The sequence below is a fragment of the Nesoenas mayeri genome (genome assembly GCF_963082525.1).
Source record: "Nesoenas mayeri genome assembly, chromosome: 5".
Classification (NCBI taxonomy): Eukaryota; Metazoa; Chordata; class Aves; order Columbiformes; family Columbidae; genus Nesoenas; species Nesoenas mayeri.
In genome coordinates this window covers 57696457-57712498 of record NC_137548.1, presented here as the reverse complement: position 1 = coordinate 57712498, position 16042 = coordinate 57696457, and the positions used below count along the sequence as shown (strand labels likewise).

General features: G+C 38.5%; 1 protein-coding gene across 6 annotated transcripts in view; it reads left to right on the top strand.

The window, feature by feature from the left end:
• DENND5A (DENN domain containing 5A) overlaps nucleotides 1-15223 on the top strand; it is a 70341-nt gene extending 55118 nt beyond the window's left edge. For 5 of the 6 annotated variants that reach the window (XM_080345814.1, XM_080345813.1, XM_080345812.1 and 2 more), the window contains 8 exons: nucleotides 3238-3359; nucleotides 5197-5342; nucleotides 5856-5974; nucleotides 7103-7284; nucleotides 8126-8208; nucleotides 9041-9164; nucleotides 10206-10374; nucleotides 11043-15223. In XM_080345814.1, the coding sequence (XP_080201940.1) occupies nucleotides 3238-3359; nucleotides 5197-5342; nucleotides 5856-5974; nucleotides 7103-7284; nucleotides 8126-8208; nucleotides 9041-9164; nucleotides 10206-10374; nucleotides 11043-11226 (1129 nt within the window). In that variant the 3' untranslated portion in view covers nucleotides 11227-15223. The remainder of the gene's footprint in view (nucleotides 1-3237; nucleotides 3360-5196; nucleotides 5343-5855; nucleotides 5975-7102; nucleotides 7285-8125; nucleotides 8209-9040; nucleotides 9165-10205; nucleotides 10375-11042) is intronic. The other variant, XM_080345810.1, reaches the window with a different exon arrangement.
• The last annotated feature ends 819 nt before the right edge of the window (nucleotides 15224-16042 follow it).

Here is a 16042-nt window from a genome sequence, read left to right as displayed (position 1 = left end):
GACTGAGGTGAAATCTTCAAAATTTACTATGGATTAAATGAAATAGGGTATAAGTCCAAACACCACTACTTTGCTGAGTCAAGTTTTATCTTGGCCCCCTTTCTGTAACTGTGTGGGATATTTTCTTTTCCTTTGATTTTTTGTATGTTTTCGCAATGCATGACAAAGTCAAGCTTAAGTCCTTGTATGCAGTTCTGTCACAATATGAAGAGTGTGAAGGCACAACCAGATGTGCTTCTGTGATTCTTGTTAGTGTGACTCCAAGTGACTGTTCCTTAGCTTCTCACTTCTCTCTCCAGATCTGAAACTTTCTTGTAACTCCTTTCAGTGCCAAGTGAAATAATGCAGTTGAAAGAAACTTCTGGTGTGGTTTAAGAGAGTAGATGAATGGTGTGCATGCAGTACCTTGAAGGTGACTAGGAAGGCTGTGATGATCAGTTCTTGCATTTTGAGCCAGAAAGCTCAAGATGAGATCTGGTGATCTTTTGAAATCTTCCATCTAAATCTCTCTGAGCATGATTGTCTACATACTTAGATCAAAATGAGCGTGTCTCAGCTTTCTTTGTCCTTTCTACACAGTAAAGTTTTTGCATTTATAGCCTGCTTAAGAACATAAAGTGAATTGCATTTGTAATAGTAAAATGTTCACTATTGTGATTGATTTTTTTTTTTGTTTTTATTACTTCTCCTGAACATTTCAATTCCTTGACTTTCAATTCCTTGTATATGAAGTCATAAATAAATTGTGAAAAAACCCAACCGTTGAGACCCAAAACACTATTTGAAGAGTAATTGTCCTATAGGAAAAAAAATGGGAGAAGTATATGAAGTGGGTGGGGAGGGGCATGTGAGTGAAAACTGTGGACTTAAACCTGGAGAGAGTTCCAAATATTGCCGGCTTAAACTCTGTCACAAGTGCTAGTGCTTCTTGTAAGTACACATCTTGAAATACAAAAGGAGAAATGGTCAGCACAAGGGCCTATATACTTAGTGATGTCCACAGCACATATGCATTTTATTATCTTTGTAAACATAAATAATTATTTTGTAAATAGTTGCACAATCAGAGTACAGGCCATATTTAATACTGATTGTATGAGGAGTAACAATTTGAGGTTTATTTAGCATAACCTGTGCAGAAAAAAAAATGTATTGCTGATAAGGTTGTATATACAGTTAGCTCTGTGGAAATTAAAAGTTCTTTTGTATGGGCCGTACTAATTGTCATCAGCTTTAATTAAGACTTCTTTCTGGAGAAAGCTTAACCTCTGCTGTCTGTTGTTCTTTTCTTCTCCTCCCACTGACACCACCTTCTAAGAAATTACATCCCTCCCCCAGTTCCCTGAACCCCAACCGTGAATTATTTGAGATTTGCCTCGTATTGAATTGTGTTGGACTTTCTGATGAAGTTGCGTCCTTCCGAGAACGAGCAAGAAAAAGCTGAAGGACAGAGTGAGAACAGCTAATAAATCTACCTGTGTCTCTACATTTAGGTTAGGCCTCTCCAGTGAAGTCAACAGTCCAGATCAGGTTAAATTTAGCAGTGCTTGTGCCTTGGAGAACAAGCACTTTCTTACCATTGGCCAATGCACTGTTCATATGTCACACATTCTGATTCTCTAGAACAGAGTGAGACAGCAGCAAAAATATGTTTAAAATAAAGGTGACAAGCAAAGGAGCAACTTACACAGGAATGACATCAATTCTTTGTAATCCTATGTGCTTTGTGTTGCATATTTAGATATCCTACTTGAAGAAAGGTATTCTAGGCAGTAGGGATTTGAAGTATTCTTCATTTGTTTTTAGAGGAAGCAGCGCCACATTCAGTGATGTACTCAAAGTAATTGTGCGACTTCTGCCGATGTATGAGTAACGTGATTGCGTATTGTTCTTTTCTGAAGCAACTGTTAGATATTTTGATTAAACTCTTCATTTGGTATTTGCTAAAAAAATAAGAAAACTGAAACAAGTTTGGTTTCTTCCTAGTCTGCAGAGGGACTAGAGTTAGGAAACAGAAGGAAATCCCATAGCTTCACTTCCCTGAGACCTGTATGTGTGCAAGTAAACTGAGAAATCTTACATTTTGAAAAGGCAGGACAGCACATACCATTGTGGACAGGCTGTCTAAATATGTGATTCGAATTGTTCAAATGAAACATGGACATAGTCACTCATGAGACCTTTGTGGGTTTGTTGCTCTCGTGGCTACAGGCTCATCAGTATCTTTATTTCCATTGAGCATCTCCTGTCAGTCTCTAGTGTTATGTTTGTTATGTAAATGAGAATATGTGTGTGTGTGAATCATCATTGATTTGTTTTGCAAATTTCTGGCTTGTGAGTCACTTGCTGACTTTTTTGGTAACTGATACCTGAAATGGAGGGGAGTTGTCAGGATGCCATCCTGGCAGGAACAACCTATCCATGGCTGTGTCAGCATTTCTAACACCTCATTCATGCATTCATGGTGTTTTGAATATTCCTATAGCGTCAGTTGGATTTTGATGTATCTTGGCATGTTCTTCTTTTATGTTTATTCACCAACACTAGCATTATTTATTTTTTGCATAATTAACAAAAATAGTGGAGGTTGCTATGTACAAGTAAGTAAGTTTAGGAGTATTTTCCAGTCAAAATTTGCACTTGAAAAGGTTGAGATTGTAAATTCTTTTCAAGGTTTCTCAGTTCCAAGTCTTGCAGTGTTAAATTCTCTAATGTGTTTGAGTCATTGCAATAAGTGTATAAGATTGTTTCCGTTTACAGTGTGCAGAGGTGTTAGTGTCTCCACTAGTGAGAGACAGCTACTGAGAGACATCTTTTGATATTCCCACTTAAAAGAAGCCACAGTTCTGTGTGGTGTTCCAGTCCTAGCAAAGAGTTTGCAACCCAGTAGAAGGGCCACCTTTGCGTATTTCTGATTTTACTTATGTCAGGAGCTGTGTACAGTGAAGCTGTTCCCTAGGAATAGGAGGCAGGAGAAGACCCTAAGGCCATCCCAAACCTTGCTTTTGGGGGGTAGAAAATAGTGTGAAGTACTGGACTGGTGCACTTGGGAGAATAAAGACTTGCAGACTGTTGACATATCTTGGCACATTAAATACTGTTGGCTCTACCAATATCGCTTGTCATTTGTAATCACTTGCACATTCTTCATAGTTTACCTAATAAATATGCACAATAGAAAACATTTCACTGAATGGATCTTGTTACTATGACAGATTATTTGTTTTGCTTTGTCAGAAAACTCTACAAGCGTTATGCATTCCTGCGCTGTGATGATGAGAAAGAACAATTCTTGTATCATCTCCTGTCATTCAACGCTGTTGATTACTTTTGCTTTACCAATGTTTTCACAACAATCTGTGAGTATTTGCTTTCCCTGGAACTCTGATTTCCAGATTTGGTGGAGTCCTTATCCAAAATTCTAAGCAGCTCTGACCAACATGCCTTAATGTAAAATGTAATTGTTCTGCTTTCTTCCTGATGTCCATCTGTGTATGTTGTATGGCTATTTCTGCAATCCTCCCTGGTGGGCATTAGTGTCTCTGTGCATCAGTAAAGGCTTTTGTTTCTAATTTGGTAAAACATACAGCTTGAATCCTTTTAATTGGGCAAGAGTTCTCAACTGAAAATTTTGTGGAAATTTTGTTTGCACTGTACTGAACAAAACTGTATGGATTATTCATTATCAAGGTAAAAATATTAACTTAACACATGCTAGGAATTAAAAAGAAAACAAAAAAACTTGCCCTTTTCCATGCTTAGCCTACTTTTCAGTATGCTTGTGTCTGAATTTGGGATAACAATAAGGGCTGCATCAGAACTCTGCAACACATTTAAGTACTTTTTTTTTAATTAAAAAAACCCAGATGCCCTAGAGAAACTTTTAACCTGTTGTTGCTGATGCTTAAATGCGTTACAGAATTATCATGTAAAACTGGGGGTGGGGGTATGTGAAAGGACCCCTCTGGCCCCAGGGTAAGAGTTACCCTTGATGGTATGTTATGATCCATATTTGTGTATATGAAAGACAAAGCAGGCAGATGTCTGAGCAAAATGAGTTTTCATTTTGTGGGCAAGTTCTGGACAATGCTAAAATCTGGTCTGCTGGATGCAGTTAAATTGTCACTTTAAGACTATCAGCACAGAAAATTAAGAGGGAAACATTTTAATTCATTCTTAAATGCTACAAGCATCGAGCTTTTAAGAAAATCCAACCACCAAATGCTTTCTTGAGGGCACTGACAGCTGAGGAGACATTGAGGGAAAAATGTATTAAACACCTCAGTGGAAAAGCCGTGACTGTAATCCATTTATGCACTATAAAAGAAGGGCAGATTGCCAAGAAACACAGTGACCATTCAGATAATTGGATTTTGTTATAAAAGTTTGGTTAATAGGGGGTTGTGCCTGAGGCACTAGGTGATGGAAGAGCACACGCACTTCCTCAGGAGCACATGCCTCCCGAGTCAGGGAAGGGCTGTAGCTCCGGTGATACCGTGTTGGACTAGCCCCTGGAAAACCAGGGGACCAGAAGGTGTTTGAGCATGTGTGGTGCCAGTTGAGGGGGGAAAGTTTTTGATTATGTTTAAAATCAAGAAGTCTTAGCATATAACCGAGAGCAACATGGTACAGAGAAGCTTGCGTCATAATAACATATTTTCACTGAATTTGCTCAGCTGCAAGCAAACCCAGCAAACAAAGGCTTTGCTTAGTAATTGAGTGGGAATCAGCGTTAGTTGCGTAGTGTGCACGCCCGCACACGCAAACGCAGGCAGTTCGGAGTGGAGCCTTGAGTTGCGTGCTGAGTTACAGTGTAGTCCTGGACACCTGAATATTCTGTCTTTGTCTTGCAGCTGGGGACAAGTAACCATCTTCATTACATGTTTTGAGGCTGGTGAATGAAAAGTTATTATACCCATATGAAGACATTATTCCATCTGTATTTCTTTTTTTACTTGACAGTGTTTCTTTGTCAGCTCTGCTTCTTAATGACTGCTATGTGTGCACTTCTTGATTGTCAATCAGTGCTTGGTGTGCAAGTGTTAGCATGATTAAAATAGCAGCGCTGATGTTGGTTTAACATTTCATGGTACTGCAGAATTATTTTATGACTTATCTTTCCCTGCCTCTCTTCAATTAAAGAGGTTACACAATTACCCTTCTTCATTTTTGAAGTGTTATTTCTTGTGTTTGCAGTGATACCATACCATATATTGATCGTTCCTAGCAAGAAACTTGGTGGCTCAATGTTTACAGCCAATCCTTGGATCTGTATCTCGGGAGAACTGGGCGAAACAGGAGTCCTGCAGATTCCCAGGAATATATTAGAAATGACTTTTGAGGTTTGTATTGCTTGATACAAAAAAATGCTTTGGATGTTCTGTTTGTTCAGTTTTAAATTCTTCTCTAGCTGTACCATCTTGCCATACATTTAATATCTTTAGTCTATTTGGTGAATTACAAATTCTTCCTGTGCCTGTACATAGCAAATTTGATCTATGTTTAATAACATGCAAAGCAAAATGACTGACAGATCCTTAGTGCAAGGATGGACAAGACTGTCTTTATAGTATAACTTTCTGTTGTAGTGGCTGGAGGTGTCATATCCTCTTCTGTTGAAAACAAAGAAGTCATTCTGCTCTGATTTTTTTGTGTGTGCGCACGTTGGGTAAAATTTAATGGAAAAATGTAGTTCAACTGATATTATCGCTGCTGATCAGAATAGTATTTAACAAAACAAAGCAATCTACCACTAAAAAGCCCAGAATCAATCATGCAGTCAGAAAAGCAAAACTACGTTTCTGATTCTCTGTCTCTTTCAGTTGACTCTGACAAACTCTTTGTTTAATTTGCAGTGCCAGAACCTGGGAAAACTGACCACAGTGCAAATAGGACATGATAATTCAGGGCTGTACGCCAAGTGGCTAGTGGAATATGTTATGGTCAGAAATGAAATAACAGGGCATACTTACAAGTAAGTATCATCCTGACATTTCCTGTTGGGTAAGTAGAATTTCTGCAGAGAGCCGGCACAGTAGGACTTGTTTGATTAGAAAGGTCTTACCTCCTGGGACCCTGTGTCTACAGCTGCTGTTACCTGAAGGCATAGAAAGGTCATTTGGCTTCTGGCATTAAACAAGTCATGATCCTTACAAAATTAAACAGAGTTTTCAGTTTGCAGATGCTCATGTCTAGCCTCAAAACATTGGTGAAGAAGATGAATTGACCGTTGTGCATCTTAAAAATAATCTGCCTTGAGCCCAAGAAAGAAATAGCAAGTTAGAGCTTGGTGCTTACCAAATGTGGGTGGTATTTTGTGTTGAGTGCTCTATGTGTTACAGGAGAGACATTTGGACAGAAGCTGGAACACAAGGACTTATGAGTGCTAGAAACCTGTGTTTGCATAGTGAAAGTAAATGAATGAATTAAATTTATTTGTTAGGTACAGTGTAGTTTGATGCCTTGTCCTTTGTTTAAATAAACTGTCAGGCTCATGTTGATGACAAACTGGTAAGTCCACTCAGTTCTCCATGACTGCTTGTAATTAAATGAAGAGACAAGATTCTATTTTTGAATGCTGTTCAGTTTTCTGATTAAGCTGTTTAAACTGACATCAACATTGATTCATAGAAAGTGACAATGAGCAAGTGAGCACACATCTGATTTAATATCCCAGTTTCAATAGATGTATTGGTGTTTTGCCACTTAAAAAAACCTCCAAACATAACCTTTTGGCTGGCCTGCAAAAGTGTGTTTCACAACCCATCCATAGTGTGTTGTAGGTCTTCCCCTTCTACCTCTTTTCTCTTCAGCCCTCAAATCATGTGCTATGTGCGGGACACGAGACAAAATCTGCCACTGTTTGCTTTGCGGATCATCCAGTGTGACACTTAGCACAAAACTTAGAACTGCAAAGCTGTTTTACTTTTGCTCCCTCTGCTGGCAAATGCCAAAACCAAGACTTTGTTGCTAGATGAGTGAAGTATATCTTATCACTATACTAGCAGGATTTGGGTTTTATGCAACTGCAGTTTACAGTCTATGGAATGGAATTGAATCTTTTTTGAAGGTCTTGATTTGAATATCTCCTTTATGTTCTTAGGTTTCCCTGTGGAAGGTGGCTTGGCAAGGGAATGGATGATGGCAGCTTGGAGAGGATCCTGGTGGGAGAGTTGCTGACTTCCCACACGGAAGCTGATGAGCGGCAGTGCCGAACCCCTCCTTTGCAGCAGTCACCAAGCATGATCAGAAGATTTGTCACTATATCACCAAACAATAAGCCAAGTGAGTGGTGAGGGATGTCCTGGCTCATACTGTTCTGCATTATCACCTGAGGAGAACTGCTTGCAAACAGCACTGTAGGTTTTCTTTTTTTTTAAAACTAGCTTGGAGAACGCCTGTGAAAACCCCTGCTCAAAGCCCAGCTAACTTCTGTGTTACTATCCTGAGCTACCTGTTCAGTCTACTCAAGTTCTGAAAGTCTCCAAGGATGGAAGGAAGATGTCTTTGGACTCCTGGTCCAGTGCTTAGCTGCCCTAGTTTTCTGTATTTATGTCCTTCATCTGTGGAATGAATGCTGTGGAGGAAGGTAGAAATCTGCTGTCCTGTCTCTATTGTTCAGGAATGAAAAAGCTTGCTAGTGGTTTCTGGTCACAGACTTCATTTTTCTGTTGAGATCACTGGTCTGTGGTTGTCTTATTCCAGATAAATCAGGTGGTTACTTTGCTCTCAGGCATACCTGGATTTACAGTGGAACTATCATAGGAAGAATTTCCAGGGTGCCCAGGTTTGGTGGTCCTAAACAAAGCACATCTTTTCTTAGCTTTGGGCCCCAGTCTGAAAAGTCACATGATATGCAAAAAAACCCTTTCCAGCTGTTGTTGTGTTGAAATGTCACAGTGTTAACTTCAATATAAAAACAATCCATTTCAATTTCTACCTCCTCCGCAGTATATAAAAGTAGAATTGGATTTTTATTATCCATAGTCCAGCACCTTTTCACTAACAGCATAGGTTATACTGGTTCATGCCCTTTTCTTTTTTGTGGCATACCTTATTGCTCATGGCACAGGTACATTTTTGAAAGCCATTGCAAAGTGACTGGATATATTGTTGTATTTTGCAGAGTTAAATACTGGTCAGATACAAGAAGCTATTGGTGAAGCTGTCAATGGCATTGTCAAGCATTTCCACAAGCCAGAGAAGGAGGTGAGGAATTGTGTTGTCTGTATAGTGGCACTCCTGTCTTAAAACTCCTATTAGTAAGCATTGGAAAATGTATAACAGAAATAACTAAACTGAATGAACCGCCATTTGTTTGAAAATTCCTTACGTGCAGCAAAAATGAGACACTGAGACTACCCTGTTGGAATAGTACATCCTCAGGTACCTCTGTTTTGCTGCTAAGTGGAACATTCTGTTAATTTACATGTTAACATTCTTGGAAACTGTGTTGTTAGTCAAATTCTACTGAGAATTCTACCCGCACCACTGTCAAGGGTGTTACCTCCTGTTTAGTTGTTCTGGATTAACTGACGTTTTGTATCTACATGAAGTACTGGGTAGGTTTTTAATACTTGTTCATGTTCTAAATAGGAACTTGGCTTTTTTTCCTGAGGTTTAGAAATGGCATTAAATGTTGTTTTTATTGATAAGCAAACAATCTGAGGCACCTGCCACAGTGGACCTGTGATCTTTATTATTCAGTAAAAGAGGAAAATATTTTCTTAATTTTCTGTACAGTGGTCATTATTTTAGGTAAAGGCTGCTCATGATCTTTATCCTGGCCTTTCTGGTGGCTTCATTTGGTGATGACAAGACCCTGAAACTGCTTTCTTCAGCCTTGTTCTTAGCAAGTCCAAGAAGGTTTTGACTTGTGAGAACTGGGTCATTCTGTCTGGAGCTGCTTTGACAGTAGACTGTAACTTTGGGCATCTATTTATTTGAAAGCTGGTTTCAGTAATAGAAGCATGAGACACTTGTGTCCCAGGCTTCCAAATGGAGATAGTAATTGTGCATGTTTTCTGTGTGTGCCCAACAGAGAGGCAGTCTGACGCTGTTGCTGTGTGGAGAAAGTGGACTTGTTTCAGCTCTTGAGCAAGTCTTTCAGCATGGATTTAAATCACCGAGACTCTTCAAAAACGTCTTTATTTGGGACTTTTTAGGTAAGTGTGAGGAAGACATACCAGAGCCTGTTTGTACTGTCCAAGCATATCCATCCAAGTTCCTTATCTTTGCTGCTATATCTCAGCTGGTGTGAAGAGCATTCTTCTTGGAGGCATCTTGGCAGCTGAATTGCCATGAGAGCTCTTACCTCCTTGTACTGGTGAAAGAAAGAGCATCTGTCTTCTAACAAAGTTGTCACCGTACTTGATACATACTTAATAGTAACTGGAATTTGTGCTTCTGGAAGTAATAGTGTAAAACAAACTTTATTAGTGAAGAAGAATTGGTTAAATAAGGTGGTAAACTGGCATATAGTAACCTTGTTCTTAACTGAGCATAGTGAAAGCACTAGATCACATTTTTAAGAGGCTGCACTGCCTTATAAAGCACAACAGATGTATCTACTGCTATTGGTACTTAATGGACATTGTAATAAACGGGTTATAAGCATAATTTTTTAACACAATGGTCTAGGTCCTTGGACATAAAGCTGAATAAATCAACTGGGTACACAAACACCTTTTAGAAAATGAATTGGTTTTAATAGTGTTTGTGTTTTAATTAGGCACTTTGACATCACTCTCTTCCTTATATCATCATTTTATTGTAATATCTCAAAAATCAGTAGATACTAAAACCTCTTCAGCACTGTTCAGAGGGAAGGAAGCGGAATCCCGGTTTTACATACGGGGAACACAGGACTGAATCAAAGAGAAAAAACAATGCCTAGATGTAATCATTTGGGAAATTCATGGATGAGCTTTTAATCTAGGCCTTTCAACTTCAACTGCCCCCTCCATAACACAGACACTTACGTTGATTTACCAACTGTCCACTACATGCATCAGACAGCCATATGGATTTGTAAGCATGCTTATGGGGAGAGCATTATACTGAGGTGGTATTAAATTTAGTCATCTAAATGTGAAGGTCGTAGTGCCTAACTATTTTATTCCAAGCAGAGAAGAATGATATTTCAGATATTTTAGGACTACTATGTGCACTGATGAAGCTTCATTATCTCCCACCGTTCTTTTAAGAAAAAGCACAAACATACTATGAGACCCTGGAGCAGAATGAACTGGTCCCAGAAGAGAACTGGCAGACAAGAGCCAGGAATTTCTGTCGCTTTATCACTGCTATCAACAACACCCCTAGAAACATTGGGAAGGATGGCAAGTTTCAGATGCTGGTGTGTCTTGGAGCCAGGTATAAATAACCGTTATTATTATTATTATTATTATGTGAAAAAGATGTTGCCCATTAGTAAGATAAAGCCAAACAACTGCTGGATTGTGCAGTTTGACTGTTAATTACACAGTTCTTTGATGTAACTAAAGAAGGATGAAGTGAACCATGCCCCGGCTGAGTTCTTAGGCATGTGAAATGTGGGAAATCTGAGATACAAACCCCATTATCCCAAAGAGCTGAGCAGCTGAATTGACAGAGGAGGCTGTTGTGAGTGGCTTCCCTCTCATGTACAGCTAAGGTGGGAAGATAGAAACCCATCCATCAGTGAGGCCTCTCCAGTTTATGGCTGGATGAATTCCCCACCCTCCACCTGCTCATGGTACGAGGGAAGCTGGGACCACTTAGGAAGCCTCTTGACACCAAGGGAATGGAGGAGACTTGTGACTCTGGGCCTGCTTGGGACTTGCAGGCCTCCTGGGAACTGTATCTTTTGACGTGGGGGTGAAAAGCCTAGAAACACGTCTCTCATGGATGCTCTCTATTTAAACTTACTCCTCTTTCCCACCTTGTAAAAGCATATGGAAGAGGTCTGTTTAGAAGGCAAAGAAGAAAAATAATTTAAGTGAAAATGAGAAATTAACTTAGCTTTACTTTTATTTCCAAATTGCAAATTGCCACTTTGCCAGAGACCACCTTCTGCATCACTGGATCGCCCTGCTCGCAGACTGCCCGATCACAGCACAGATGTATGAAGACATAGCACTGATCAAGGATCATACCCTTGTGAATTCTTTGATTCGAGTGCTGCAGACCTTGCAGGAGTTCAACATCACGCTGGAGGCATCTCTAGTCAAAGGAATAGATATTTGACTGCTTGTCCCACAGAAAAAAAACTATCTTCCAAAAAAAAAAAGGCAACAAGGAGTGAATCTTGTTAGTATGCAAAAGTTCTGTCTGCCAGTACATTGTATTGTGAACTTGTTCATGGCCCTAGAATGCAAGTTTGACTTTTCTTCAAGGAAACTCCAAAAAATAGTACAGGCAAATGGATAGAAGCTGTAAACTCAATGTAAAAAAGAGGATTTTGGTATAAATCTATTTTAGAGTTTATTTGCTGATTTGCTTTTTACACACTTTCATGTGAAAGAGATAGAGATGAGTATTGTGCAGCTTATTTTAAAGCTGCAGTATTTCCTTGCCATAGAAAATGTGCAGTGAGCCTTTCAGCATTCTGTGAACTTGCCTTCAGATATGCTGTGTGTCATAGACCCCAATGTATACACTCCATTTCTGCTGAGAAGGTCATTCTATAGTTTTTAAACTAATATTTTATATATTAACATTATTACCGATGTTTGATTTTTAATGTATTGGGTCATGTTCTGCTGCAGGGGAACTACAAATCTGATGTGTGCTTTTTAATGGCTCCAAAGCACTGATTTGTCAACAAATCATTTTTTCCTTTATTTTTGTTGTCAGTATTATTTTTAGTGAAATCCGGGAGACTGAACCATGAAATGTGCAGAGATCAAAGTAATATTTTTCATATTGGTACGTAATTGCACAGAAGACATTAAGGGTGTTTTTAACAGATGCTTTTTATTTATTTAACCTTCATTGTGTTTTGTAAGTTTGTCTTTAAAAAAAAAATCTTCTATGATACAACTAGCTGTATTATGTTGCAATTCAGAATTTACAGTGCAGTCCACTTTAATTAAAAACCTGGAATAATTGTTCATAACTCAAAGATGTTTCCGCTTGAACCAGCCTTTTGAAGTTTGGGACAGGATTGCTGCTGGTAATTCTCTTAACTGCTAATAAAGAGGGACATGAGTTCCCCAAAAGCCAGATGACTAAATAAAGATGTTTACGCCCCCAAAAAATAATAATGGTATACCTTACTAACAAATATAAGGATTTCTTAATTTTTCTGCTAAGACACTGAGTAGTCAGGTTCTTTCTCTTCCTTTTAATGAATATGTCTTGGGTCCTGTTGTCACAATCTGCTTCATTTGGGATGCTTTTGTTTTTAGCAGAGAAAGCTTTAGTCCACTTCTACAATAAAACACAAACATTTTGGAAGTTTAATTTATTGGAGATCTGGAACTTGGCAAATGCCTAAGGGCATCTCCATTCATTTGAATCCTCTGATAAAAATCTCTTTGGAATGAATATGTGACTTAAGAACAGCATCGCAAATTACTGTACAGAAATTCAGGGCTTTGTGTTTAAGAGGTCTCCACTGTATAAACTTATCTCAGTATTGTCCCTCTTTTGAGAAGCAGAGTCCAAGTTCTTCAGTTCATCCAATGTTATAGCACCTTTTCTTTACCTACAGCTTAGCCACATCTTGTGATAGTCTTATTTCCATAATTTATGAGTATAGCACATGTATTAAATTTTTGACTATTTTAACTTTTGTCCTATTTATTTCATTATTAAACTGAGATGTTCCTTTGTCACTACTTGTCAGAGCAAGATTCTTTTTTGATTTCACAGTAGCATTAGGAAGATGCAAGGACAGTGTCCGAGCCACTTCTCATGCCGGGTAGGTGTGAATTGTTTCACAGTCTGGAGCTTACAGGAGCATTTCACATTATTTTGTGTGTGCAGGTTGGTGGTGGTTTTTTGTTGTGGTTAGTTGGTTGGTTTTTTTGGTCTGGGTTTTTGTTTTTATTTTTGTTTTGTTTTGTTTTGTTTTTTTTCCTCCCAGCTTTGGAAGAGCAAAAAGAGAACAGATATACTTTATTCGGAGAATTTCACATATTCAACTTAATGTCTTGGGATAATCTTTATATGCTTTCCCTGAATTGCTTATTTATGTATTAATAATAGTAACCCCCCCACCCATTTTACAGTGCTTTCAGCTACATTTAAAATGACCTTACTAGGCCTGTGTATTTCACAGGAGATATGTCTATGTAAGAACGGAGGGTTGGATTCATTATTTTGACCTTAACAGACTACATGACCATGTTAAAATTGTATCTTTCATAGTATTAAGTATAGATTAATTTTATCTTGCATGAGGTAATTAACCCTGAATTATGGTTCTTTTGTTTTTTCCTTTATTCTCTTTACACAAATTCACCTAGTGTGGAACAATACCATTGGTTTCATGGCTTGCTTTGATGTGCATCTCTTTGGCCTCAATTCTGACAGTTGGTGGTACCTGGGATGGACACAGGCTGGGGTTTGCTGGTTCCCCAGTGGTAGGTTCGTTGAGCAGCACATGAGGATGGAGCTGCCCAGCAGTGACAGCAGCCTGTGTGCTGGCTGTCGAGCTGCAAAAGGAGGATGCAAAGTTCATCTTCCCAGTTCCATGCTTGCTTTGTTTTCACAGGAAAGACCTCTCCATGACAGACCCTTCCTGCTTCTCTCACAGGGGTCTGTGCTTAACCCCGTTAGGATTCAAAGGGCTTTTTGCTATGGACTTCCAAGTCTGGAAGGATTTGCTCCACTGAGAGACCAGTAGAAGGTTCTGAAATGCAGCAGGAAAAAAAGATGGTTTTGTTTTATCCAGAGGCCACCAAGGAAGACTGGATTATCGAATATAGCTGTGTGCTAGGGTTTTGGGAAGAGATCTGGCTGGCACATCTGAGATCAGTTTGGTTTGCAGTAGCAGCTGTGGTCCTTACCACGAACCAGCCTACTTGTGTCACTGATGCAGCGAGCACTGGTCCCGCAGAATCACTTTGGGATCCAGCATTTGCTCCTCCCATGCCATTCTGCTGAATTGGATGATTCTGTGCAAGAACAAATGTATAGTCGGCATCTTTTACTCTTTAGAGCTTTGTAAAACCATCTCCCTTTTTAAAATTTGCCTTGTGTTTTGTGTTCAGAAATGAGCTATGGTAACCTTTTCCTGTTACTTTTCTAAAGTAAGGGAGCAGGTTTGGTAGGTGCAGGTTAATGTGGCTATGCTCTTTTCTTCTTTGGATTTTTTGGTAACAGTTAATGGGAAAAAATATATATATATTTTATATATATATATATTTATTTTTTTTTTTAAATCACACACATTCTGTAGAGAGAAATACAATGATTAAAAGTAAGTAGTGCATAATGTCTTAAATATATAGTGCTAAATTGGCCAAATATGTTTGCAGGCTGATACTCAATTTGGGGGGAAAAAAACGAACAGGCTATCACCTATCAATTATTTATGCTTCATTGATTAACACTGTCAGAATTGATACAATGATACTTTATACAAAAAGAAAATGCAAATTAATAAAGACTTGGTTTAAATGTAATTAAATACTATTACGAAAAGTTTATACAAAAAAAAAAAAGCCTTTACCTGCCATAAACTTTAACTATCTGACATTCTGTAGCTGAAAACATATTCGTGAATTGAAGACTATTCCACAACTTTTTCCATTACAAAGAGTATTTTTCAAATGGGACCTACTAGCTGGATGATCCATATTTTTATGTGTTTTGAATTAATGAATATGTTAAGATTTCTGCAGAGAAACTATTCAGAGAGAACTTTTTCTGTATGTTGTCAAATGGTTTTTGTCTGTATTGCAAGATACTATAGGATACTTGAAAAAACTTGCAGATATTGTACATGTACTTAACATATTTGTAGTTCTTTATTTTATACCTAGAGATTGGCTGTTAAACTAAGATAAAGCATCATTACCTTATAAACTATATATTTTACTATGTGGGGAAATCACTGGCTTTTTTTATTTTTAAAGGATGGGCCTTGAAGTTTACATTATAATGACTAAACCAGGTACTGTTTTCCTTTTTTTATTTTTCCTGTGACATTTCAATCCATTTGAGATTAAATGTGAATTGGATATACAAAACAGTTTTACAGGTGTAGCTCATTTGCTGAATTGCAATAAAATTTGTCTTCTAACATGAAAAATAGCATTTATGTGCTATTTTCTAAAGCCTTTTGTCATAATTTGGCTAATCAACTTCTTTGCCTGACTGCAGGTAGGTATGATGCTTTAGTGTCCAATTTCAGGACACTCTTTTTGTATGATTTTGTATCTGGTCTGTGCTTCTCTCCCTGCACCTTCCCATGAGCGGTTGTTGGTCAGTCGGCCATCAGCAGAAGAGACTCAGGAATCAGGGGCTGGGGAGAATGGGAAGGCAAATGGATTAACTTGGATCTGTGAGTACACACACACACACATGCTGACATTTCCATTAGCTTTTTGTCCTACCTTAGAACAACTTTTGGTCCTAATAACCAAATTTAGTGAAAGTCTTTAAATTTTGTGGTCTGAAAAATAGTTAGTCACCTGTATGTACCATGTACTTGGCCTTTATGTGAGAGGATCCATTCAGAGAAGCAGGAACTGTTGGAAATGTAACTGTCTGATACTTCAAATACAAGGTTAAGTGAAAATACAGCAGTCCTCCACCTCTGAGATTCTGACAACATCTGTAGCACACATGTGCGCCCAAGCATTATTGCCTATATTGCCTGCTTCCTACTTTTTTTACCCCATTTTTACCCCAGGTAAGATCTAACTTGACAGGTAGTCCCAGAGGAGGAATTACTGGATGGAGGGATTGTACTGGCACAGAGGCAAAAGTACAGTTCCTTCCCCCTCCATTTTGGAAAGATTCGAAGTACATATTGATGTAGTGGAGCTCTGTGTAATCGTGGTTCATTAGATACCATTCTGCTTATCTCGCCTTGAAACTGGGTCTGCCT